Source organism: Lonchura striata, chromosome 10 (genome assembly GCF_050655825.1).
Source record: "Lonchura striata isolate lonStrDom1 chromosome 10, ASM5065582v1, whole genome shotgun sequence".
NCBI lineage: Eukaryota > Metazoa > Chordata > Aves > Passeriformes > Estrildidae > Lonchura > Lonchura striata.
In genome coordinates, this window is record NC_140712.1 from 11,721,366 (window position 1) to 11,746,588 (window position 25,223).

Below are 25,223 nucleotides of genomic sequence, written 5' to 3' on the forward strand. Positions count from 1 at the left end.
TGCCACAAAACTAAAAAATATCACCAAGAACATTCACCCTTGTCTTCCTGTGCCAGTTTACCTGCACACTGATGTAGTTTTCTTGCAAAAAGCATAACTGTTAGGATTCAAAATTGATTACTTTTCTGTTTACTTATGATAAAACTTTTTGCTTTTATTTTTTCCTAATTTTTTTTAAATGACATTCAGAAATTTTCAATTAGCATTAAAAAACACTTCAAATAAGAGGCAGGAACAAGAAGGCTTAGTTTGTTTGATTCTGATGAGAGGTTTTGTAAGGGGAAGATCACCGTCATTGTCACAGCCATTAATGTCCTGATTTTGGAGCAGTGGAGACATAAGCAAATATTTATTTTTGAAAGGCCTTTGCTTCGGCTGATGACAAAATGCTCATCTCCTAAATTTAGCAATGCCGTGTGTCCATGTGTATATTTATATTATTAGTCACCTTTAAGCCCACATTTTCTGTGACCAGCACAAGTTAGGGAGGGAGTCACTGCATCCTTGTGTCAGGGAGGGTACCTGCATGTCCCTGCCAAGTGGGCTGAGTGTCCCAGTTGTAAATTCCAGTGGGAACAGACCAGAACTGGAGTGTCTGGGAAAAGAGGGGCAACAGGGGGGCAGCTTGAGCAGGCTGTGTTACCATAACCCTACAGGGGAGAGAAACAATTACCGTGGAATATCCAGAGTTCGAAGGGACCCACATGGGTCATGGAGTCGTATCATCGTCCCTGAATTTAGGTATTTACCTGTTCACTATCCCAGGCTGTGCAGTTCCTCTGGCTTTTTCCATTAAAAGCCACGATCCCAAGGGCAGAAACATGGCTTGTGCCTGTAGTTCAGAGAAAGCAGTTGTGGCAGCTGCACAATTTAAATTTTGGGAAATTGTTTTCACAGAAAGGTTGCGGGTGAAGGCCGGTGGGACTAATGGCAGCCCGGCCCCACTTATGTCTCGGGGGCACGCAGGAAGCCTGAGGTCGAGCGGCGGCTCGGCCTTGCCGCCCGTGCCGCGTCCGGCTCGCCCAGCGCCGTGCGAGCACTTGTTATTTGTGAGGAGCCTTGGCGGAGGGCGGGCCGGGCGCGGGGCGCTCCCGGCCGCGGTGCCGCAGCTGATGTAATGCTGCTGCCGCCGCAGCGCCTTCACGTGTCTGCGGCGCGCCCGGGCAGCGGGGCAGCGGCGTGTGCCGCGCGGTGCGCGCCGTGACTCGCGGGCACACACGCGCACACACGTGTTGTTTGCGCCGCCGGGCCGCTCCGGGCGCAGGCCAGCCCCCTCCCCGCCGCGGCTGACGGACGGGCCGCCCCCCCGCTCCGGCTGCGCTCGCCGCCCCCGGCCCCAGTCGCGGCCCCGGCCCCGGCCCCCTCCCCGGCGGCGGCGGCGGCGGCGGCGCGGGGCGGCCCGTGTGTCGGGCACGCCGAGCCTGCGCACTCGGCGGCCGGGCGGGCACGGCGGCCGCGGGGCGAGGAGCGGCGCGGGGCGGGCCGGGCCGGGCCAGGTGCTGCTGCGGGGCGGGGGAGCGCGGAGCGACCCTGCGCGGGGGCGGCGGGGGCCGGGCGCCATGCGCCGAGCCGCGGGCCGGGCTCGCCATCCTGCGGCGTAGCGGCGGGCCGGGTTCCGCCCGTGATGTCCCCCGGGCGGCGGGGGAAGGCGACTCACTCGAGCGCTGCGGCAGAGGCCTAGTGCGGCCAGCGCCGCTCGCGTCCCATGGCCGAGGAGCAGCAGCCGGAGGGGGGGCAGCCGCCGCGGCGGCTCGCCGGCACCCCCGCGCCCGGCGGGGCCCTGCCGGCCCTGGTGCCGGGGCTGCAGGGCGGCGAGGCCAGCGCGCTGCAGCACAAGATCCGCAGCTCCATCTGGTAAGGGCCGGGCCCCGGGCCGGGGGAGCGGGGGAAGGGCTGCGGGGGGCGCGGCCCCTTTGTGCGGGAGCGCGGGTCCCACGCGTGTCGGCGGGCGGGGGTCGCGGCCGCGCCGCGCTCGGTCACCTGCGGCCCGCGGCGCTCCCGGCCGCGCTCGCAGCGCGCACATGAGCGCCCGGCAGCGCGCTGCTGCAGCGGGGGATGCGGAGCTGGGCAGGAAGGCGGCGATTGTCCAGCCTCCTGTAAACCTCTGCTCTTCTGAGGTCTCAGGCTGTTCAAATGCAGTTTTGGCTGGAGCTCACGATGGTTTTCAAGTTTCTGCATAGGAATCCTGGTTGTTTTTGTTGATTCCTTTCACTAAATATTCAGTTTCTTAGTAAACTTAGCATTTTATTTAAGAATTTCATTTTATGCGTATTAGGCGAACGAGGTAAATCGAGTTTAGTTTGGTGCAAATAGAGCACTTTGTTCTTTGTTTTATGGTTTTTTTTTTTAGTATCTGCAAGAGGCTGTCACCTGCAGCATTTGTATTTTATGTACGGTTTTAAAAGCTGCTTTTGGCTGAGGGCACTGGTAAAGAGTACTGAAAGTTGGGAGTTGTAAATACAGGTTACTCATGTTATGTTTTCCTTTATATACACACACACCATGTGTATTTTATACATACACTCATCCCAATAAAAACATACTGATCTAGCTGGCATATTACGTCATATTACAGTTAGATTGTTTGGTTTGAATGGATGTCGCTAGAAAATAAAGAGAATCTAAATATAATCTTACCTTCAGATTTTTTTTATTGTATGGCATACTGAAATTGCTTTTATTATTGGGATGGCGGTTATTTTATTTTTATTTATTTAAACAGTAAATAATAGTTCATTTTCCTTCATCCACACTTGCTACCTTTTGTTTTGGTCTTCTCTGCAATGTGACCTAGAGAAGGCATATGATCTGCAGAATTTTCTGTCTTTTTGGATCATAAAATCTCACACCCTCCTAATTTATTGTGGTATTTAGTGATGGTCTTTTCACATTTCCTTCTCTTTGCATGAACGTGCTGTTTGGAAATGAGCCTCGGCGAGCATGTTTACATTGCATTCAGATTAGGAGGTATCATGTCCAAGTTGAAGACAAAATGGCTACTAAGTAAACCCTTTTATTGTGGCTTTTCTTCTCAAGGTAAAAGAGCACATATGTTAGCTTCTGAAATGAACGCTGCTTGTTTGATTCAGGTGAACTTGGGGAATAGCCCGAGCCCATGTTTGGTACAAAGGAATGAAGCGTTTTGCCCGGGGTGAGTGGCTTGCCTGGTGCCAGGTGCCTGTGACCGGCAGAGGCTTTCAGCACCTTGCAGCCCTGTCTCCTGATGCTTTCACAGGCGTTCCTCACCTTCACGGAGTGTTCCTCCTGGCTACCTGCTTCCTGCACCAGGCTTCAACTTCCCTGCTGCTCCCAGGCAGCATCTGTTCCCTGCAGGTTGTGCTGTTGAAATGCAGTATTTGAAGATAAGGTTATTTTTTTATAAGAAAACATCTTCTTTTGATGTTTTCAAATCTTACTCTTCTCTATTGTGATCAAGCAGTCTTCCTTTGAGGTTGGAGTTTAATGTGAATTTGCATCTTCCTGGAGGTGCAGTGGTTGTTTTGGTGCAGCAGGGATGAGGAGCACTGCTGAGGACGTTGTGCACACTGCACCCCAACAAACAGTGGAAGGTCTCCTTCTGAACTGGCAGCAAACGGGGGTTTGCTCTCTGTTCAGTGGGTGCTGATGATGGATAAACACCAGCAGAGGTTGTGGAAGGCCAGCTGTGAAAATGGCAGTGCACTGCTGTTAACAGAATGAGGCGTAATGAGCAGAGCAGAGCTTCTTCCTCTTTTATCCTTCCCTCCTCTTCCTCCCCTCTTCCCCTGCCAGTTGCATGTGCTGGCAGGTCGGTGCATTCAGTTCCCCCTTTGCTTCCCAGCAGGTTTAGCACATCCAGCTCAGTACTCTTCTCTCTTGTTTTCTCTCAGCTCCTTTTTTCCCCCGCACGTGTTTGTACACCATGGATGGAGGCTTTTAGTTGGTTGTGTTTGTTACAGGTTTTGTTTGTTTGGTTGGTCTTTTTAAGGGTTTCAATCTTCAGATTGTATTGTCAGTGAAAATAGAATAGCAAAATATAGCAGCAACGTAAATACTGGACTTGAGGGTCACAAACAAGTCTGTGCTTGTCCCTCCACTTCCCAGACAAATATAGAGACTGATGCAGACCATGAGTGGGACAATGAGCTATTAATTATCTCAATTTGTACTTATTTAATTATCTGTATTAAATTAAAATGTAGTTTGACAAAAATATATTAAGTAATTGTGTACATGTGGAGTCCCTTGAATTGAAACAATAGTTTAGGCCCTGCTGGTTGCGTTTGCAGGCATGGTCAGAATAGGTACTGAAGATTTACAAATGTGCTTTTTAGGTGTCCAGTCTGTTGGGGTTTGTTTTTTTTGTTTGGTTTTTTTGGGGTTTTTTTTGGGTTTTTTTTGGTTTTTTTGGGGTGTGTTTGGGCACAAAAGGTGACCACTAGTTTGAGCTAAGGAGGGGAGGATAGAAGAGTGACGTAGCTGTGCTTAAAAACAAATCAGGAAGTATTTATTTGCATTACAACATCATATACAGGTATTTAACTGCTATTTGGTTACAGTAATTGAAGCTCATCACTGTCTATCTGTATTTGAGTCCCAGCTGCCCCACTTGAACACATGCAGCAAAGTGGTGTCTGGTTTTGTTTCGTGCTGTGTGTGAGTTGCTGAGGTGGTTGGATGTGTTCTTACGGTGTGGGTGAAGTGGGCAGAAATAACACTGGATGTCTTTTCCCATTGACGGATTAGAAGTCTAGACAGAGAGAACACATCTTTGGGAGCCCAGCCTGACTGATTAGTGTCAGCATGGTCGGGTTTGTAAATTGCCCTGGTCTTCACTGGACACGGGGCCTTAATCTGCCTGTTTTTATTTCTCTTTAGATTCGTTAAAGCTTTCATATTTATTAATAGCTTTTTGTCCAGACGTTGGAGCCCGAGGCGGGACAACCTCCCCAGTCAGCTGTCTGAGCATATAGACTAATGGGGTTTCACTTATTTCTTTGGGTGAGGGTACTGTATTACCAAGTGTGTGTTATTTGTATATGATGTTTCTGTACCCAGACATATGGTGGTGAAGACAGAGTCTACTCAGGATCACATTAACTTGCCAAGGAATATCTTACAGCTGAAGACAGCCAGCGAAGTACGGATATAAAAGCAGCATGGCACGAGGATTGAGATGCAGAGATAGCCAAGGGAGAATGGTGTCAGCTGAGGGTCTGTCATTGCTGGCATAAAAGACCGACAGTTTTAGGTAATTTAATCCCTCCACTGACAGTATTAATCCAAAATCCAGTATCTGCAAACATTGAAGAAGCGGACAGGTTTGTTTTCTTGTTCACTGTTGCAAATAACTGGTGATGGTTCTGCAATGAGCACTTGTTTACCATTGTAAATAGTAATCTGGTGCTTGCATCTGTGCATGGGTTGGCCACAGCTTCTTCCACCTTGCCTTCATCTCAGCTCTTTTTGTCCTAAAGGCATCTGTTAGGATTTGAATATTACAATTCTGCTTGAGAGGTTAATTTCTCTCCTTCCCCACCCCACTGTCTCATGTGTAAACCAAGCTGAGGGCCAGGCAGTGTGGAGTGGCAAACACAAAGCACTGCATTTGCAGCCATTTCAGGCTGGATGTGTGTGTGGGTTTCAGGCCCATAATTTTTGTCCTCCAGTTGTTCTTCTAGCTAGAAGTTGTATTGGAAAACCACACGAGCGAGTCTGGGCAAAATTGTGTCCTAATGCCCAGTTTGTCTCATGTTGAAGAAGTAGTAGGAGATGAATTGTGCTCTTATTATTGTGCTAGAAAACCAGATTAGCTTATTGTAACACCAATGTTTTCTAATCTTTAGAAGGCTCTGTTCTTTTTTATGACTTAAAACATTCCTGCTCCCTTTTGCATCCATCACTCCTCATTAGGCATTGTCAGCAAGCGTGGATTGTCACTTAGCTGTTGGCAGAGAAAGTGTTCTTCAACTTGGGAAATGCCATTGAGGTTTTTCATAATAGGAATTGCTACTTATGTGTATAATTAGGTCAGCAGAAAAAATGATTGATTTCATATTTTTAATAAAATTAATATTGATTGACTTGATATTTTTAATAAAATGCCTGGCAATGAGGAAGGAAGTTCGGGGGGTGTGTGTTTCAGGCTTTTAGCAAATGCAGATAGATATACCTTTTTGGTATATCCTTGTTTTCTTTTGCAGTGGAAATTTATGTATGTATTTTTTTAAAACAAGAATTTCTTGAGTCAGGTTCGATTAATGTGTAAACCAATCCATCTGCATTTTCTCTCTTTCTTGTTGCTTGGGAGAGGGAGACGGGAAGTAAGAGAAAAAAACCCTGACATAACCTTCAGTATTTTGTTAAGTAGCCTGTCAAAACTGAGAGAACTCAAAATTTCCTCTGATTACAGAGTACTTGTGGTTATTCTGTGCCCCCAGCTCAAAATGCAGTGGCTGTCATTCCCTGCTTCATCCTGGTTAATTCATTGTTGGAGGTGGGAAACACAGGTTATAATTCTTTAATTATGGATTACTGATTTCTGTAAGGAAACTCAAATAATTGTCACTGACAGGTGTACAGGCTGCACTTACTTCACTTAATCTGTGCAACATCAGAAGTGTGTCTACCTGCTTTGAAAAAGTACCTTGAGCCCCTTAGCTGAGAAATTATGGGAATGTAAAACTGCAAAGATTTCTTGTCACTGACTCAGTTTTCCCTGGCTTCTTGGTTCCAGTGATTCCAGGTGTTGGTAAGGTTTGCCTATCCTGAATGTGTTTCCTGATATGGTGTATAAACACTCAAAAATACATAGGAAAAAACTGAACCATGGGCCATATTTTAGATTAGTTCATGGTGATTTCAGGGAAGGTCACCCCTCCTTGGGCAAAGATTTAGCAGCTTGTCATTCTCCTTCATACTCTGCTTCCCCAAATGGACAGGAACAGAAAGTGTAATTTGTTTAATTTCACTCCACCTGGTTCTGTACAAGTTCCCATGTAGTTCTTGTGGAGGGAAAAAAGTGCTAGCTCTTAGAAAAGATGTTTCCATAAAACAATCCATCCAGTCACTTGATGTACCTAACTCTGATCGCAAACAAATTTTAAACCAGGATATAACCATCTGTGGTGCAGAACTCATGAATTGGCAAAAAGCAATCCTACACCATTTGTCCCTTTCTCAACTTGACTTCTCCTGGACATGGCCTCCATGGGTTGTTCCATCTTCCAATCCTCTGAAATAGGGCCAGGTTCGCTCTTTATGTTACTGCACATTCCTGTGTACAGGGCACTCCTTTTGTGGGGCAGCCCCAGAAGGATTCCTTCTCAGCAAAGCAGGGTTGAAGATCTGTCTTATTCCCTGCGGCGTGCATCCCTGTGCTGTAGGGGAAGCCTGGGCTGCGGGCAGGGCAGCGGCGCAGCCATCGCTGCCAGCGGCGTGGGAGGAGGAGGAACTTTCCAAAACGGGGCACGGCCACCACAGTGCTGGAGTTTCTAGGTCAGCAGGTGTGCAAGCCAATTTGGTCTGCAGGCGTTTTTACAAGGTTAGAAAATAAACCTGAGTAAAATGAATGGTGACCTTTATGTAACCTTTGGAGAACGGAGCTGAGGTTTTATTGAATATCCTGGCTCTGAGTTGAAGGGAATAGCTTTGCAGAAAAAAGGTCTTTATAAACCTGCTTTTAGGAAGAGTGGATTTTTCACTCTTGTCTGTGGGTTTTGTTTGTCTTTGTTTTTTGAAACAATAGAATCTAAAAAAACTATATGAGGGAAAACCACTATTCAATTAATAAAAGATTTGGATAAGTTTTACTTTGTTCATTTGGAATGCATTGGAGTGCATGCAGTTGTTGACTTCACAGCATCAAATATATGCAATTCCTTGTTTCATAAACATTTTACTTTCCACTGCAGGATTTTCTCCATTGAACCAAGTCAGAGGTATGACGCTGTGGTTCAGTTCTGAGTCCTTAAGAAGCACAGAATTGCAGGGTTGTCATCCCAGGCCTCTGTAGCTGGGTTGTTTGCCATTTGGGAGAGTTCTGCTTTTATTTACATGTGTCTATATGCCACTGGCAAGTAGGAATCCAAATCTCTACCTGAAACCTCTACACTTGGAAACTCCCCCTAAAAGTTTCTGGACACTGTATAAATGAATCAGAAAAAATCATATAATTAGGTGAGATGACAGTACTGCTCAGGTTGGGGTGATCAGACTTATACTGAAGCACTGATTAATCTTTTAATTAATTGGAGCTTGGGGTGGTTTTGTTAGTCTTTTTCTCTGTGTGTGTATAGTTTTGAAAGCAGGGGTTGAGCTCTAATGTTTTTATACGGATCCCATAAGTTATGTATGTTGCCTTCTCTTGTTACTCTACTCAGCTGCTTGCCAAACAGAAGTATTTGGAGAAGGGCCAGAGCTGCAAAATTCAGATCAGGATCCAAATTTGGATTTTTGGTTCAAGCCTTTCTAATATCTAATATTACAAAACCTGATATATAAATAAGGAGCTCTTTATTTTTAAACTGTGGCAATGAGGACAGGGTGGTGGCTCCCTCACCTCCCTCTGCAGCAGTCCAGGTAGAATGCTGGGCTGTGTGTACAAGCTATCAGCAGGTGACTCAAGGTCAGTTGAATAGGTGAAAAAGCAGTGTGTGCACTGTCACCCTGAAAGAGCCTGAGCAAAAGGCCAGCACAAATTGGTGCTTTCAAGCCAGTGAGAAGAATCCCCTAAATCTAAAAATTCTGGAAGTGGTGGGATATTTCTATTACACTAGATCTTTGGGAATTTTGAGGGTTTGTTTTGTTTTGTTTTGTTCTAAATGGAGTTATCCAGTATCTCAATTTTAATGCTTTCTTGATTTAATGGAACAAGGATTATCTCTCACCAAGTAGGATGCTTGTTATCAGCTGCTGTGCCATCAACAGGCTTTCAGTAAGCTGCCCAGTGTTTTGTGGTGTTGAATGTTTAATCATTAAGACAGTGGAAAAAAAACATTCAAAACTTCCCAAGTATTTCCTTTGTGGCTTCTTTTTAATGGCTTGTGGTTGCTGTGGTGGCATTGTACCTGTCAAAGGGTGGCAGGCCAGGTGTAGCCACAGGAGTGGGGCTGGTGGGACCTGCCCCCGCTGAGTGCATTGTCCTCATGGCTTGTGTGACCTGAGCTGTTGTCCCTCCCCAGCTGTGACCCACAGACACCCTGCAAGGGCAGGTTCTGCCTGTTCCAGGGCAGGACGTGTGTCCCTGGCTGTCTGGGGTGTTCCTGTGTTCCTCCACAGTGATGAATCCCACTCCGCCTTTCCCTGGAGCTGCCTGGGAGCGCCGTCCCTTGCCCATTGTCAGTACTTCAATCTTGTTCCTGGGGAGAACTTGTTTATTAAATGAGGCATATTTGTATCTCCCCCTGAGAGGAAGTTTGTGGTTAAATGTCAAGGTCTGTCATGGATGGGTGTCCTTTCTGATGGATGGCCTCACAGGCGTGCAGGCAACCTGTATTTCTCAGTCAGAAATTCCTAATTGCCTTTATAAGGTTTTGGGACACCTGTGGGTGAAAAAGTTAGATTGCACTGGACAGTAGGAATTACAGTTCATGACTTTGCATATAAAGCAAAGTGGATTATACTGTTTTTAAGGTGGTCAGCAACACAAACTGTTGCAACTTTTTCTCAGTAGGAGCGAGGTTGCCTTGTAAGTGTCAACACAAGCATCCTTTAGACAAACAAAAATTAGCGTGTATAAGAAAAACGTACTGGATAATAGGATGAGCAGCTTGTTCTCCTGTGTTTGCCTTACCTCCTTCTTGCCCTTGTTTAGAAATCACTTGAAAATACCTGGAGTAGTCTTTGTGACTTCAGTGGAAATATTCCTGTGTCCCTTCTCCCTTCCTCTTCAGAACCACCGCTACATTAAAATACAGACTGGAAAGGCAGTTACTTAGTACCACAAGTGGTAACTCTTTGAAGGCCTCTGAATTGAAAAACTTCAACATTTATTTAATATTTTTTGTGGATGGAATTTTAGTCTTGTTTTTTAATTTGCTCTGAAAACATGTGACAGCTCCTTTCAGAACTGTGTTAGTTTTATTGCTAGTTCAGTGGAGGAAAGTACTTGAGAGGCTTGGGTGCTTGCTGCAGGGGGATTCTGGATCCTGTGTGAATGCAGTGTCTGGAGGCAATCTGAAATTGAGACTCGAGGCGTCTGCTTCAGAGCTGGACATCCTCTGGCAGGACCAGTTTGTTGTGTGGGCAGCAGTTTCTTGGGAAGAGCACACAGGGTGCCCTGCCAAGCAGAGCTGTGCTCGTTGCTGCTTGGCATCGATGCTGTGTGCCAGGTCCTGGTTGCTCTGTGCTCCTTGCACTGCTTCTCTGGACCTTGGTAGCTGTGCCTGAGGCATCTGTGAGGCTGGCCAGCCCTTGGTGAAAGCTGCAACTCCTTCTGCTGTGATGGGACTGTCCGAAAAAAAGGCTAAAAATAATTTTGAACTATTTTTGCAGGAGTCAGATTGTGCTACAGAAACTTTTTATCCAAGCTCTGACAAAGTGTGACAAAATTCCTTTCATTAAGGTTGGTCAATTTTCTTTATGATTTGATTTTCTTTCTGTGTTAAGCCTTTTGGCATGATAAATGGTGAGGGCCTACAGTTGCTATTAGTGGCCATATAAACTAAATGAATTAGTTGATATTTAAAAGACAGTCAAGTTACTCACTGGCAGTAATTGGAAGCTGCACACCTGGAATCACATTTTGCTGAAGAGCTAAGCCTGCTTTTGGCTCCAGGAGCCTGTTCTGTAGCATTACCTTCATTATTCTTGATTTCAGTGGTTTAGTTCAATCATTGACTCCTAAAAATTAAGTGAAATTAAATGGCAGCTGAGGGAAAAGTATTTGCCTCTTCCATTCAACAAGTGAGTGAAATGGGAATGGTATATATAATTTTAAAATGTGAGAAATACCCCTGGAAAAGGGATATTTTGAGCATAATCTGTTAGTTGTTGGGAGATAGCTTGCTGAATGAAATGAAATATTTGGAAATATTGGTTGTTTCTGTGTGTTTAATTAGACTGGACAAAGGTTTGTCTAAATGAAGTTCATAGTGAATCTTCAGTTAAATATTAATCTTGAGCATCATTTTATCATGCAAAAAAAAAAAAAAAAAAGCTAAAATGATGACCCTTAAGATTTGGTAACCTGTGTAATTAAGTCTGTGATCCATGAAGATATCCAGACACCTCTCTGTTACTGGTTACTTCTGAGTAGAAGCCAGGTGTCTGATTACCCTGAATATGCTCTGAGTAGTCAGTTTTTGGTTAATAGCAGCTGAAAAATGCTAATAGTCTTGAGCTCTAAGGCTAAGAATAAACACAAAATAAAATACTTAGTTTTGTTTCGTATCAGTGAGTTTAGGCAGTCCTCACTTAGCTTTCATGGAACATATCTGCATGGACTGCCTCTTTCTTGCTAGCAGCTTACTTCTCTTGGAGGGGGTAGGAATGTGGATTCATGTATCATTATGGCTTGTACAATCAAGTTGGTGAAACTTGAAAGGTAATTGAGAAATGCAGTTTAGCTCATGTGTACCGTGGGTCCATGTGTGGAAGCCCCTCTGTGAACACTCAGTCACCCATGTATGTACTGGGATGCTGTCGGGCTCCAGCTCCAGCTGTTCAGGATGAAAATATTTGCAATGGGTAAAGTGTTTGCAGTGCAGAGCTAATAATTGTTATTTGTCACTTTACAGTGTTTCTTGTCACTTCAGTAAAGTTCTTAGTTACTGCTGAGTACTTTAAGTAGCAGTAGCTTTGTGGTGAGGCCCAGTGTAGGACCTGGAGATAGCTTGAGTATGTTGTATTCTCCTGAAATTTGTCAAACTCAGAAAGGTGAGTTGCAGTTTTGGCTTGATTAGTTCAGCTCCTGAGCAAAGGAGTGGCAAAGCAGCAGATAGTTCACAGTGAAAATTGAAATAAAACTGTTAGTAATTAGGATTTTCATTCTCGTAATGCAGACATCTGCTCTCCTGCTGCAGTGTTTACTCGTGATGTGATTCACAAGAATGAAAATCCAGACTGATCAATTCTGTAGTGCTTTTAAACAATGTCTCCTTCTGGAAGGACCCCTCAGACAAGTAATTGTGGGTACCATTAGCAGACTCTTGCAGAAGCATGATTCAGTGGATTGTTAGATGCTGAAAACGTGCAGTAGCCTGCAGGTGAATGTCAACAGCGCTGTTACCCTGGTGAGTACTTCTGTAGAACTGTCTACATACATCTGAAATATAATTCTGTGCTGTTACGGTTTTTGGAAAGTCAGAAGTTTAGTGCAGCTTTTCTGAAATCTGATCTAGATTTAATCAAGCACAGCCTTTTCTGGTTTTAACTCTTTTACTAAGTAAGCTGTGGTGTAACTGTGCAGCTCCCTGGGATGTTTAGAATATACATGCTAAGAATAATGAATCCATGCAGGTGTTCTGTAAATTGTCTGAATAGGGTGCTGAACTCAGTGGCCTGTGTGGCTGTGGCTTCAGTACTTTGTACTAGGACAGGTCACAAGCCCTCTGCTGCATTTTCAAAAGAAACCATGACAATGTGAAAACTTCTGAAATAGATGTCAAAATGCTTATGGATGATGCTATGCCTGCAAAGCAGGTGTGTTACTTGAGAAGAAAATGGCTAAGTTGTTAGCCAGGTCCTGTTCCCCTCGTTGCCTGTAGAAGTAGGATGGTGAGGCAACAAACTGTCTGCACACATTGTTCCCTGTTCTGAGGACAGAGAACTGAACCTTAAAGTTGTGGGGTATTAAATGTTGGTCAGATGCTTGCTGTTCATATTTTTCATTCATGAGCAGGTTTTGGATGAAGTATTCGGGTAGACTCACTTGTTGGGCCATCACAGCTGCAGAGGCAGCCTGGCAGGGAAGGAGGCAGTGTGTGGGGTGAGTGCAAGGTGTTGGCCTGCCCCACACTGCAGCTTCTGCAGTGCTGCCCTGGAGCTCTGTGCTGCTGCTGCTGTGGAGCTGGGCTGGCCTGATGGTGGCAGCCCCAGAGCTGCACACATGAGCCAGGTGGGAGCAGCCAGTCCTGCCATGCAGGGCCATGTAAGATACCTGTTGGAAAGAGTTAATTTGCCACCTAGGGGTGAGTGCAGTTATGTTTAAACTCCTTTTAAAAAAATCCTTAAGAATTGGAGTAGCATGCATTTGTAACTCTTCTGAAGATCTTCGTTTAGGGTTTAAAACCATTTTAAAAGGTGTCACAGATTATTTTTTCTACCCCTAGAAGCAGAGTATGATGGAAAGCTGATGAGTTACACTGCTTTAGCATTCAGTGAACTGACCTTTGAGATAGGCAAGAGTCTTCTGGCTACTTGCAGCTCTTTATTTGCAGAAGCCAGAGAGTTTCTGTGTCTAGAGTGGGCTGAAGCTGATCAGCAGAGCTGAGTGAGAAGTGTCTCAGTGCAGGTGCAAGGCTGGAGGATGGATGCCTGAAAGAACCTGTGGAAGTTGAACAAGGGGGAGTCCTCTGAGATGGGAGGTTGTATGGTCACCATCAGGCAGCGGTGCCATGTTCATCCTGCATGTGTTCAGCTTTAAATTTTCACCTGACGGTAAAGTCAAAGACAGGAGAGGGTTCTGGGATGTGCCATGGCACAACTTGGAGAGAATTTGCCTTTCCTATGGCCCTGAAGCTGTGCCCATCTAGCAGGAAAGAAGTGAGTGACTCTTTTAGTAGGCAGATGCTTGGGGAGTGCATGTAGATACTCAGGGCATTACTCAGCACAGGGAAACCTAAGAGGTTGCAAGAATTGCATTCCATGGGAGTCAGGTTCCTCAAGTGGAAAAAAGGGTGCAGGGGAACTGTGTGGTGGGCAGCCATGAGAGAAAAAAGAGCAAGGAGAAAGAGGAATGCATGTGTGCAAAAATTGGGGCAGAAGCAGGGGTAATGGGATGTTGCAAGCAGCCTTGGGAGGAGAGGGCTAGATAAAAGCTGGATTTGTGTACAAAAAGACAGGCTGATACCTATGGGGGAGCTGTTTGATGTGGAGGGGAGAGAAGGATATCTGTGGCATGGAGGAGGGATGAAGAGTGTGCCAGGGAAGCCCTGCAGGAAGCTGGGCCTCCTCAGTGCAGTGTCTGTGAGAGGCCCAGGGCAGCTCCTGGATTGCTTCTCTGCTTCCCAGGGTGTGCCAGGCCCAGGGAGCACCGAGATGGCAGCTGGGGAAGGCTGGGGCACATTTCCAGGCTGGCAGTGGGACAGCTGTTGGCCCTGCAGGTTTTGGGGAGAGGATGGCTTCTTGTGACTTGAGCGGTGTGTGGGGCTCTGCAGGGAAGGGGGGTCTCATCTGCTCCCCCAGGATAAAGCCACAGAAGAGCTTGGATGGGACTGGGCTGTGGCACTGCAAACCAGGTGACAGCTCCTGGGTATCAAATGAGCAGGGAAATAAAGAGGTAAAAGAGGTAACAGTAGCAACAAATCTCTCTGTTAAGAGAACTAATTAGGATAGCTGTGGGTCTTGAAAATGTTGAAGGAAATAATGTGAAATAAAGAAGAAGAAATCCAGTTTTTATCAGCAGGTTTAAATCTGCCATCTGGGCACCTGTGCCAGCACTGGGAAACACGTGTGGTGGGAAAGCCTGGCTGCAGAGCTGCTGCCACTGGGAGCTGTTCTGCTGGGTTCAGCTGAGTTCTGAGCTATGTACACTAAACACAGCACTGTGCAGATTTGAACATTTCTGGGTGTGTGTTTCATGTAAGCAGAGTGTAGAACTCTTCCTATTCTCTCACATTAATATTGTTTTGCTTTGCTATCAAGTGTCTGTTACCACCATTTCCCAAGGGAAAGGCAGTGGAGAACCAGGCCTGTGACCTGTGGCAGGCTGATGTACAGCAAGGTGCTGCCTTCCTCCTCCTCCTCAGCTTGTTGGCTCTGCAGGCATGGAAGAGAAACAATTTTGTGCACGTGTTTTATAGATGCACTGAATTTCCTGTTTGGTTTTTAAGTTCTGCTGAGGAGTGTCACCCACTTAGTTTCATTAGGCATCCTTTCTTGGAGCCCTGTGGGACAAAGGCTGGAGAAAAATCCCAGTGTCTCATTGCTGGCTTTACAGTGCCTCCAGTTCAGACCCTTAAGTAATGTTGTGATGGGGCTTCTGATGACCTCAGCTGAAAATAGCACAGCAGGTCTTTTAGCTATCTATAGACTGGATTGTGAAGCAACCAAAAGTTGATTTGTTTTTTCATAATTAGTTTTAAACCCAGCAGTTTTCATTATGGAATATGTGAACTGTTGCAATGGATGATTTGCTGTGTAGCCACAAACCTGCATGTCTGGTTTATGCAGCATCCGTCTTTCTACTTTCAGTGGGACATTCCTGAGATGAAATTTCTACTGAAATTGGTTTTTTTTCATGATGCTTTTTTAAGGTTGTAGATTATTAGTAATAAATACAGGATGCGGCTCCTCTGAAGTCGTATTATCTTCCCACATCCTGTACAGAGGGCATTGCATCCTTGGAACAGAATCTCCTGCCTGAATATAACAATATGCACTGATTTTAATTCCGAGCGGTGCTGAAAGAGCCAGGGTGAGAGCTGTGTAAAAGCATTTTCTTTGTCTCTTCTGAGTGTTCATTACAGTAACTTATGGCAATATACTGAATTTAAATAAATGTTAAAAAAACCCCAACCCTAGAAACTTAAACGACTGTCTTGTTGGAATAGAACACCTGGCAGTGTATGGTTGTTGCAAGTTCTCCCAGTTATTCTAAGAATAGTGGAACAAGCCTTTACCATTGAATACAACTAGATTTCTTCAGAGAGCTGAAAGAGATGTTTATAGACCTACGTTTCAGACGTAGGTATTCTGATGTCTGCTGGCTAATTATTTCTTGGCAGTTCATTACAATGGACTATATTTGAGACTTGGGCATTTCATTAACTGCCTCATCTTCTTCTTTGTTCAGCTGTTTGTATAGTTGGCATTATTTATACTCATAAAATGATCATAGTGTCAGAAATGGGGAAGGGATTAAATTTTTATTCTCTATGAACTATTTTAATTGCATTTATTTAAGTAACAAGTGTTGAAGTCACGCATTTGACGCATTTTAATCTGCATTAACTTCAAGGCATGCTGAACCGCTGTTTTCATCACTGTGATGTAGCATTGCTCCTTCTTATGCCTGATGGAATAACTGGTTTAGCTTATTCTCTGTGGTGAGTGGCAGGAGGTGGATTAGGTTACAGGAAGGATGAAGTAGTTGCAGCTCACCCCTCTTGTCGCACTCTTTTATTGGCTTGCTGAGCATTTGCCTCCTGATTTTGCTGAGAAGGGTGATTTGCCTGGGATTGAGGAGGAATCTGCTTTCAGACTGAAAGAGGCAATATTTACCAGTTGGTGAATTCTCATTTTGTTTACTTTTTGAGGCCTGAGAATTGGACATTGCTCTATTTTTGTACTTCAGAGAAATAGCGATACTTCATGTGCTTTTAGGATGCAATTGTGGTCCTTGTGGCTTTTATATGGAATAAAAATATATCTGCATTTGAATCCTGAAAGACCTAATTTGTCTTGCATTAAATGTTTTGCCACTGTTTGCCCGTGTCTGTGCTAGGCTCAAGTGCCTGGTGTGTGGGGCACGACACTGGATTCTCCCGGGGGAGGGAGCAGTGCAGGCAGGGACAGAGCCCCTAGGTGGCATCAGAAGCCGCCTGATTCTTGGCTGCTGCACGCCCGAGGGTGGCAGGTGAGGATGGCAGAGGGTTCCTGGCCCTGGGCTGCAGGGCCATGCCTGGGTGTGCTTTCCTCACTTGGTGCCCCGTGCTAGAGCTCTTACGGCGTTAGCCGAGCAGTATGGATAGTCGTCATTTTGCTAATTCAAACATGTTTCAACCTTGTGCAGCTCTGCTTTCTAAATATTTAATTGAAATGCTTTTACAGCCATTTTACTTCTTTATCACTGTGAGCCAAGCCAGACAATGTAACATGGCATATGTTAAGATGTTAATTGAGTAGCAGCACACATAGGCGGCTGTTTCATAATTTTCTCCTTAGATGATCCTTGGCTCCAGTTTAACATTTCTTTGTGCTTCTGAGTGGAAGGTTATATAAAGATATATTTAGAGCTGTTAGTCTAAGAAAGAGAAGCATTAATTCAGTAAGATTTAGAATTAAGGGCTGATTGCTGCAGGCACTGCTGGGACACAGTGCTTGTCGTGGTAAGGATGTGATAATAGTACCTTTCTGATAGTACCACTTACTGTAATGGGGTTGGTAATCCTTTTATTGAGTGGTTCCTCACAGCACACAGAGTAAATAGAGCTTCTTTTTTTAAATGTCACCTGATGTCGTCAGAGTAGGAATTCAGACTGAATCTTTCCGAAAGGGTATGTGGTCAGTTTAATAATGACCTTCCCTATTTTAACAAGGCTTTCAGAAAGATGGCTTTGCCAATTCTGTCACTGTTGGTACTTTGTAGTGGACTCTGACTTGTTTTCCTTGGGAGCTGAAGTGGATTTCTGCAAGAGGAAAAGGGGCAGCAGGACACCACACAGGAGGAGTTCCTGGGGGCTGTCAACACCCAAGTGCCTCCTGTGCCTGGGAGACCCGTGCCTGGCGGTGCTGCTCTGGTGCTACTGCTCCCAACAGGGGCAGCCCTTCCAGAGTGCCCCCAGGGCCTGTTGCTAAGCAGGTTGACAAACAACCTTGGGGATGGTATGGGGGAACAGCTGATGCCCTGGGGAATGGAGCCATTTCAGATCCAAGTAATTTTTGAAAGGACGTATGGCCAAGACATTCCTTCTTTGGCAGACAGCTCCAAGTGTTGTCTTGGGTATTCTTCTCATGTGGAAGGCTTGTTTTCAGGTGTGAGTAAAATACCAGGGCAGCAGTGTCACCATACACTACATATGAGCCACTCAGAACTTTCTTGTGGCTTGAACAGTCCCTGATGGACTTTTGGTTTTTCCATATTACCAAAGGACTTTTATTTTATAACTTCGTAAACATTTTCTCTCTCAAATGGCTGAGAGGGTGGTTTGCAGTCTGAGGTGAATAACTAGGTAACTGTGCCCATGGTAAGTAACTGCCCGCTAGGGTTTTCCATTTTAGTTGCAACTTTTTGCTGTAAGTCCTGCATGTTGGGTAATAATGTAACTTAATACTCTAGTACTGGAAACGGAGCCCCTGCAGAGGGGAGCCCTTGCTGTCTGGTCAGGAGTTAAGCCCTGCCTTCCAGATGTAAGGCTCAGTTATGAGCAGTTAGGGAAAGCAGTTTCTTTTCATCAATTGCATTATGGTTTGGCAGAAATAATGTTTTCTCTAGACTGTCCAATAAGTGGTAAGCACATGAAACATAGCTATACAGACGCTGTTTTCAGGAGGATGTTTCAGTTCTTGCAAATATTTGCAATCTTGGGCTGAATGGGATACAGAGTATCTGTGGTAATTTTGTGGAATGCACCAAACTTTCGATGAAAAAATCACTCTGGGCTTCCCACATGTGACCACCTACTCAAACCATTATTAAATTCTGCACAACAAATGGTAGCTGTGCGTGTCTGCTGAGTTTGGTTGAACTGGCTCTGCTGTTGTTGACATCCTCCTCCATTTGAGGGATGAGTGCCCTGCCAGTGCCTGGATGGTGAGAGACGTCTCCTGTGTGACTTTCGGGGCTGGAGCAGCACAGCGATGTCCTGGAGGTGCTGCTGTCCCCAGGGACTCAGCCCAGGAGCCCCAGTGGCAGCATCGTGCTCTGGGTGAGTGTCCCAGGAGAGGAGCTGTGCTGCAGGGTGAGTGTTCACTCTGCTTCCACCGTGCTGGTCAGGCTGTGCCTTTCACAGGGGCTGAATGCTCTCAGCTGCAAAGCTGCTAAGGGTTAGTGTCAGTGCTGTGCAGGCTTTGGGAAGGCTCAGGGTTAACCAGGCAGTAGCTGATAAATTCAAGGGCTTTCTTTTATTTCTCGCAGCCACCTCCCTTTTTCTGGTCTCACAACATAAAGCTTCTCTTACCCCTTGTAGTTAGATGGCTTCTCTTATTTGCAACATTAAGGAGGTACTCATGCTCAGAACAACTCAATTGTGCCACTTCTGGTAATACAATAGTCCTATATTGCTCAGTACAATTCAGCTGCCTCTTCCTGAAAGTAAAGTATTGCTTAATTAGAGGAAGGTTGGCAGCATCTGGTTTTATGCCACTTAGAAAAAAGAATTGCATCTCCTTGCCTTATTCTTCTGCTTTTTTCCCTCTCTCTCCCTCAGTGCAAAGTGAACTCAGCTGCTCACCTGAGAAGAGAACACACTCCTCATTCTGCCCATGCCAAGTCAGGGCTATTCTGAGCAACAGTACATAAATGGGTCAGGGAAAACAGAAATGCATACTTTGGCAGAAGATAGAAGAGCAGTTTGAGGAAATACTTTCATCTGATTTCTCCTCATCATTCTCCCAAAGATAATTTGAGGAGTTTGTCTTCAGCCTTTAGAAGTGTCAATCGCTACAGCCTTTGAAATTTACCTTCAAGAATCCTTCAGAGGTCTTGCCTCTTCCTGTAAGGCTTTTTGCTGCAGACCCGAAACAGCCAACACGTGGGTCTCTGGGAAGTTGTAGGGTCTGGGGTTCTCCATGAGACACAGCAGCTTTTGTAGGGAGCTGCCCTGTGCTGCTTCTCCAAGCACAGACAAAGAAACCTCATTTTCTCTTTTGAGTGGCTGGTGGGTAGGTGACCAGAAATGGCCAGATGGCTCTGAACACCATCAGTGCACATCAGAGTTGACATTTTTGAGGAGCATTGCTCTAGACAGTACAACAGGGTCCCTCTTGAGTTACTCTGTGCGCCTTAACTTTGAAACAGTCAATAGGATGGCACCCACTGAATAAGTGCCTCCTTTTTGGTTGTGATAGTGTCTGTATTTTTTTATTGGAGGACATACATGGTTTTGATATAAAATTTTATGCTGCACAGTTCTTGTGTTGGGTCATTGAGCACAAGTTGGCAAATCCAAGGCAGCTGTAAAAGCAGCCATATTTGTTGTTGCTCACAAGAGACAGATCTTGTCCTGGATAAAACTGCTTGAAGTAGCCTGAATTAATTTTTGGATCAAGTAAGTAGACTAACTTGAGGGAGACTAGAGCTGTGAAAGAGAGTAACACCAGGTGTGCTTCTAGGTGGGGGTGAATCACAATGAGCCTCCAGGAGGAACAATGCTGGCTGCGGGCTTTAGGTGCAGTTTCTGAGTTTCTAATGGGTTTAGGTTCCAAATAGATTAAAGTGGTTCTTTTCATTAGAGAAAGAATATAATTCCTGCTGCTCTGTTGCAGCTACTCCTAGGCTTGCAGCAAAATGTGTGGGTAATGGCCTCCAGATGTTAGAAATGGCTCTGTGAAGGGCCTGATTCAGCCTGGTTTTTGGGATTGCTGGTTGCATGCATGGTAGTTGCAGTAGTAATTAGGTATGGGATGCATTTGGCAGGGACAGAAGCAGACTGACTGACTTGTAAATGAAACTTCAGCTTTCAAAGCATGCATGTCCTGCTAGAGAAGAAGAAGTGGGGCAAAATAAACAAAGGTGGCAGGTGTAACTGGGATGTCTGTCCCTTTGCCACTTCTTGTCACTTGTCCTTTTATCTCCTGATGTGCTGGGGATGTATCCTCCATTGTCACCAAATGGATTGTTTCTCTGCAGTGCTCAGGTCCATGAGAAGGTCACTCCCAGTACTGTCCCAGTCAAAGGGCTCATTCCTCAGGGCTGCCACTGCTTGAATTTGCTTCTGCTGGAAGGGAAATAAGCGTTTTTGTTGTTAGGCACAAGGTTTATAAAGTGAAGCAACATTTACCTGTGCTCTGGTTAGAAAGAAAGACACCTCAGTTTACCACTAACAAATTTTGATTGTGTCCTCCAAGTATACTCAAGAGTGTGGAGCAGAAGATGGAAAAATTGGGTTTTAAATAGAGATCACACTTAGCCCTGTTGAAGCAGTGGGACCTTTGCCTTTTAAAATGTCACAACATCTGATTGCAGATTGGAGGACATGAGCTTGACGGTCCTTTTTGTGCCACCAGTTTACAAAAAGGAAACAAAGTGAGCTGTATTTACTGGCCCTGTTATTGCTCCTCTGCTGCAGCTTCTCAACATTGTTGATCGGTGCTGTAGGAGCAGAGGTCACAACTGAAAGAGCCTGAACTAAATTTGAGAGTTTACAATTCTTGACTCAGACTGATATTTGGAGATAAAAGGACAGCTCTAGGGATCTCCTGCCCAGCTGCCTCCTGGCAACTTGCCTTTCTCTTTGCAAGAAGATGTTAATGCAAATGTGCGTGCTGATGCTCAGGTTGGCAGAAGGGAAGCTGTGCTGGCTGGAATGTGCTCTCCTGAAAAGCCCAGTGCATGGTGTTTGCAAGTCTGTAGAGGGTGTGTTTGGGCTAAGTTTCCTATGTCTGTACCCTTCATCCCCTTGCCCTTTATGCACCCTTTCTGTGTAAGCTGCCTTGTGAAGCCATACAAGAGGTTTGGGTACAAGAATGGGTACATCTGCCTGATTCCTGTTGCCTGCTGCTTTGTAGGAGAGGCTGTTGATCTGTAGCAGCACAGGAACTGTGAGACCTTGCTCGGGGTTGGAGGCAGTGGTGGAGTCCAGGGTGGAGAAGTGCTGCTGGAGCATCCCCATCAATTTCCTCAGCTTTGGGTCAGGTGCACTGGCAACATGCAGCAGCAGCAGGTTTCCATGCTTGGTGTCCATTGACTTTTCTGCTAAGATGGTGGTTTTTGACAAGTGAGATGACATTTAGGTTCCCTTCTTCAGCTGCTGCACCTTTCCCAAGGCAAGGCAAAACTTCCATATTACCATCCTTGGTACTCTCTGTTCTTCAAAAATCTCCAGCAGCTCTGTTTTATTGTCTCTGTGTTCCTGTCTACCCACCTGATGGCTTCTCCTACACAAAGTCAGCTGAAGTGGATGGCTGCTGATGGATCTGCTTCAGTGAACTTGTCAAATATTCTTACCTGTTGAAATCTTTTATTGTATTCTGTCACTCTAACCCGAGCTTTTCTGGTATGGGAAGGGGCATCAGTGTTAGCAGCCTCTACGAAACAGATTTTTAGACTGTTGTGTTTCAAAGTGGAAGTGGTGTAATGAGCAGGGCAACTAAACTCCTGCCTCTGAGCATCTGATGGAACAGTAGATGCTGGTTCCTATCACCACCAGACACTAGAGCCATTTGTTTTGCATGTTTCTTACTTAGAGTTTTAGGAGAGCCATCAGCTGCCTAACTTAGTCTAGCTTTTTTAGCACCTGTACAAAAGTAAAATAGCTTCCATGAGATGTTTTGTTGTTTAAGGAGATTGAATTATGTTTTATTTTACTAGGAAAATAAATAATTGCTCTCTGAACTCAAAAAAATAATTGTTTGATGCTTGTTCAGTATGTGTTCAGGCTAGGGTTTTCTGTGTGGGAAACCTGCTCCCCTTCAGAGCAGTGGTACAATGCCTTCAACTAATGCTGTCAGATGAAGCATGTGAAGTACAGCACCCTTAAGAAATACAAGAGCTGCTCATGGGTGTGTTTATAGGAAGTATAATAAGTTCCATACTGTTTGCCCGCCTTGGTGCATGCACTGAGGTCATTCCTGGCATATTTCTATTGAATCCCCACCCAGTGTAGTCTTAATAAGCCAGCTGGGAGGTAGAGAGACTAACTTGGAAAACTCCAGAGTTGCCAGTGGAATAACAGCTGTGTGCTTTGTAGCAGCTCTTTGGAAAGCTAGAAGTACATGTCTTGAAGTGGTGGGATTTACTGAAGCATGGGGAGAAGGGGATGTTAATTGTGTTTACAGATAAACAAGTCAAAAGCATTTGAATTATATAAGAGCTACAGTAAAAGTTGTGATATCCATCCTGGCTGCATTGCAGCTTGGGATAATAGTTACAGTGGTATTTAATTTAAAAAATCAATTCTGATGTAAAAGAACAAGCAGCAAGAATTCTAGCAAGCAGTTAAGTTTGGGTGACTTTCTACAGGAAAATAGCTGACTATGGATTACTAGACTAGCTAGACTATGGATTACTATGTAATCCATAGACTAATAGGATAATTCAGAGTAAGATATAAAGCCTGTAGTGCAGTGATAGAAATTCTTATATGTAATGTTTTTGTCATTGATTTTAGACTAATTCTATATTTCTCTTCTCTCTTTCTTCCCTCACATCTAGCAAAACTGTACAATCTAAAGTGGACTGCATTTTGGTAAGTACAACTCCAGAATGCTTTTCAATATTTAATGAGCTGCAAGACCAAAATAGATGGCTCTAGAGACTGACAGCTATTATCAAGCCTTTCCTTAGCAGTACTTGAAGGTACTACCACTGAATGTGATGAAAATTAGTTACCATCTCAGGTACTTTCGCAGAAATGTGCAACACTGCAGGTCCTGTTAGCTCTGCTGTGCTGCTCAGGGCAGAGAGATAATTTTTTAAAGTGGGAAAGGCCCTTGAATTGCAAAAACATCATCTTCATTTGTGCATTAAAATGACAGGATTTAGGCAGTGATAAGAGATTATTTTTAGGAAGCACTAGTTCAGAAAGAGGTTTTATTTGTTTTTAGTAGTGAGCGGGCTGCAAGTTTTTTTAAATCAGAGTCTTGAGTTCATAAATCTTAGGACTGGAAGGAATTGCTTATCCTGACTTTCTACCTTCAGCACTTCATCCAGAAGTACCAGTGGATAAGACAAAGAAGTGTCATAAGCAACCATCTGAATACTTTCATATAGTATGGCTGAGATAACAAAGAATACTCTTCGAAGCCATATAATTAAAGCTTAATTCTGAATTGTCTTGCCATAAAATTTTTTAATTAATTATTGTATAAAATTTAAAGCTTTACTATGTTTCAGATAAACTTTAGACCCCATTTAACTTCTGTTTAAAAGTTCTTGGATGCACATAGTGTGAATAGGGATGCAGAATGTAATTTTTGTCCCCTTTATTCCTTATTGACATTTGTGAACACCAAGCAGGTGCCTTAAATCTTAATTTTGTATGCGAGTCTTCAGTGGTAAAAGGACAGATTGCAAAACTGCATTTGTAAAACTCTTAACACCAGCTATTTTTGTAGAAAAAAAAAAGGGATGTTGGGATGTTTCTAAGTAGCATTGGAGAGGGAGTAAATAAGTAGGAGGCTAACCAGTCATCTACTTTTGGCAGTCTGTTTTAAGAAAATGGAATTACGATAGGACTATTTCTGCATTAAATTCTGCAGATTTATGGACTTTGTATACTGAGGCAGGGATTATCAGTTTGCATTGAGGGTATTGGATAGGTCTCAGAGAAGTCCTGGACACAAAGCAGTCTCCATGGCTTGACTTGGAACAAGTCAAGAGCAGCAGTGTCCTGATGGTCTAGTTTTCTGTTCCAGATGCCTCCTTGTCTGTCCTGCTGATGAGTTCAGAGGAGTTGTGTCAACAGTGGAAAAGTCACTCTAGGTTAGCAAAGGTAGATCTAATGCTGTTCAGGTTTAAAAAAGAAAAATCCAAGATCAGAATAGTTTAAGGAAATCAAAATATACCTGAATTCTGGCAAAATTGTTTCTGTGGTTTTAAGTGCTTTGGAAAACTCTGAGCTGCAAGACAGAATCTAAAAGCGTGTTGAACTGAAAGGCTGTGTCTGTGTAGCCCTGAATCCTTCCTTAGCATCAGTCACAGCCCCATGTGCAGAGCTGCACACAAATGTTTGTAGGCTGCCAAGTTCAGCTCAGTTCAGCAGGGAGAGAAGCAGGAAGAAGCAGAGGTGATGGCAGTAGCCTGGTGTGGAGGTGGCTCACGGCAGAGCTCTCAGTGTGAGGGCACTGAGACTGCAGCTGCTCAAACAAGAGTCCAGAGTTACCTGCCTTCAACTTGTTACACTGCACCACTCACATTCCGACTTACTGTCATTTTCTGGGAGATCATAAGAAAAATCATTGTATACTGTGCAATCCAAAAAAGATAATTAGCAAGAATTGTGGTGTAAACAGTCATTAAAAATTCATTGTAGCATCTTTTTAACTGTAGTAAACATGTCTAGCAGTAGATTCTCTTATGATTTCACTTGTTATATTTGTAGCCACATACTAAGTGAACTTTTGAACCTGATTTTTAAAATTATTTGCTCCATATAGTCACTCAGCAGGAAGGCCAAGGTTTCTTTCCTTAGTCCTCTGAAAAGAGGTCAGTGCTGGTGAGAGAGTGCTGGATCAATGGCTGTGGAAACCAGAGCTGCTGGTGC

At 44.6% G+C, this 25,223-nt stretch overlaps 1 protein-coding gene across 1 annotated transcript in view; it reads left to right on the top strand.

The window, feature by feature from the left end:
- Nucleotides 1-1,498: 1,498 nt before the first annotated feature.
- Nucleotides 1,499-25,223, top strand: part of RFX7 (regulatory factor X7) — a 48,089-nt gene continuing 24,364 nt past the window's right edge. Inside the window, exons 1-2 of the mRNA XM_021537403.4 lie at nucleotides 1,499-1,854; nucleotides 23,174-23,207. Of these exons, the coding sequence (XP_021393078.4) occupies nucleotides 1,706-1,854; nucleotides 23,174-23,207 (183 nt within the window). The 5' untranslated portion in view covers nucleotides 1,499-1,705. The remainder of the gene's footprint in view (nucleotides 1,855-23,173; nucleotides 23,208-25,223) is intronic.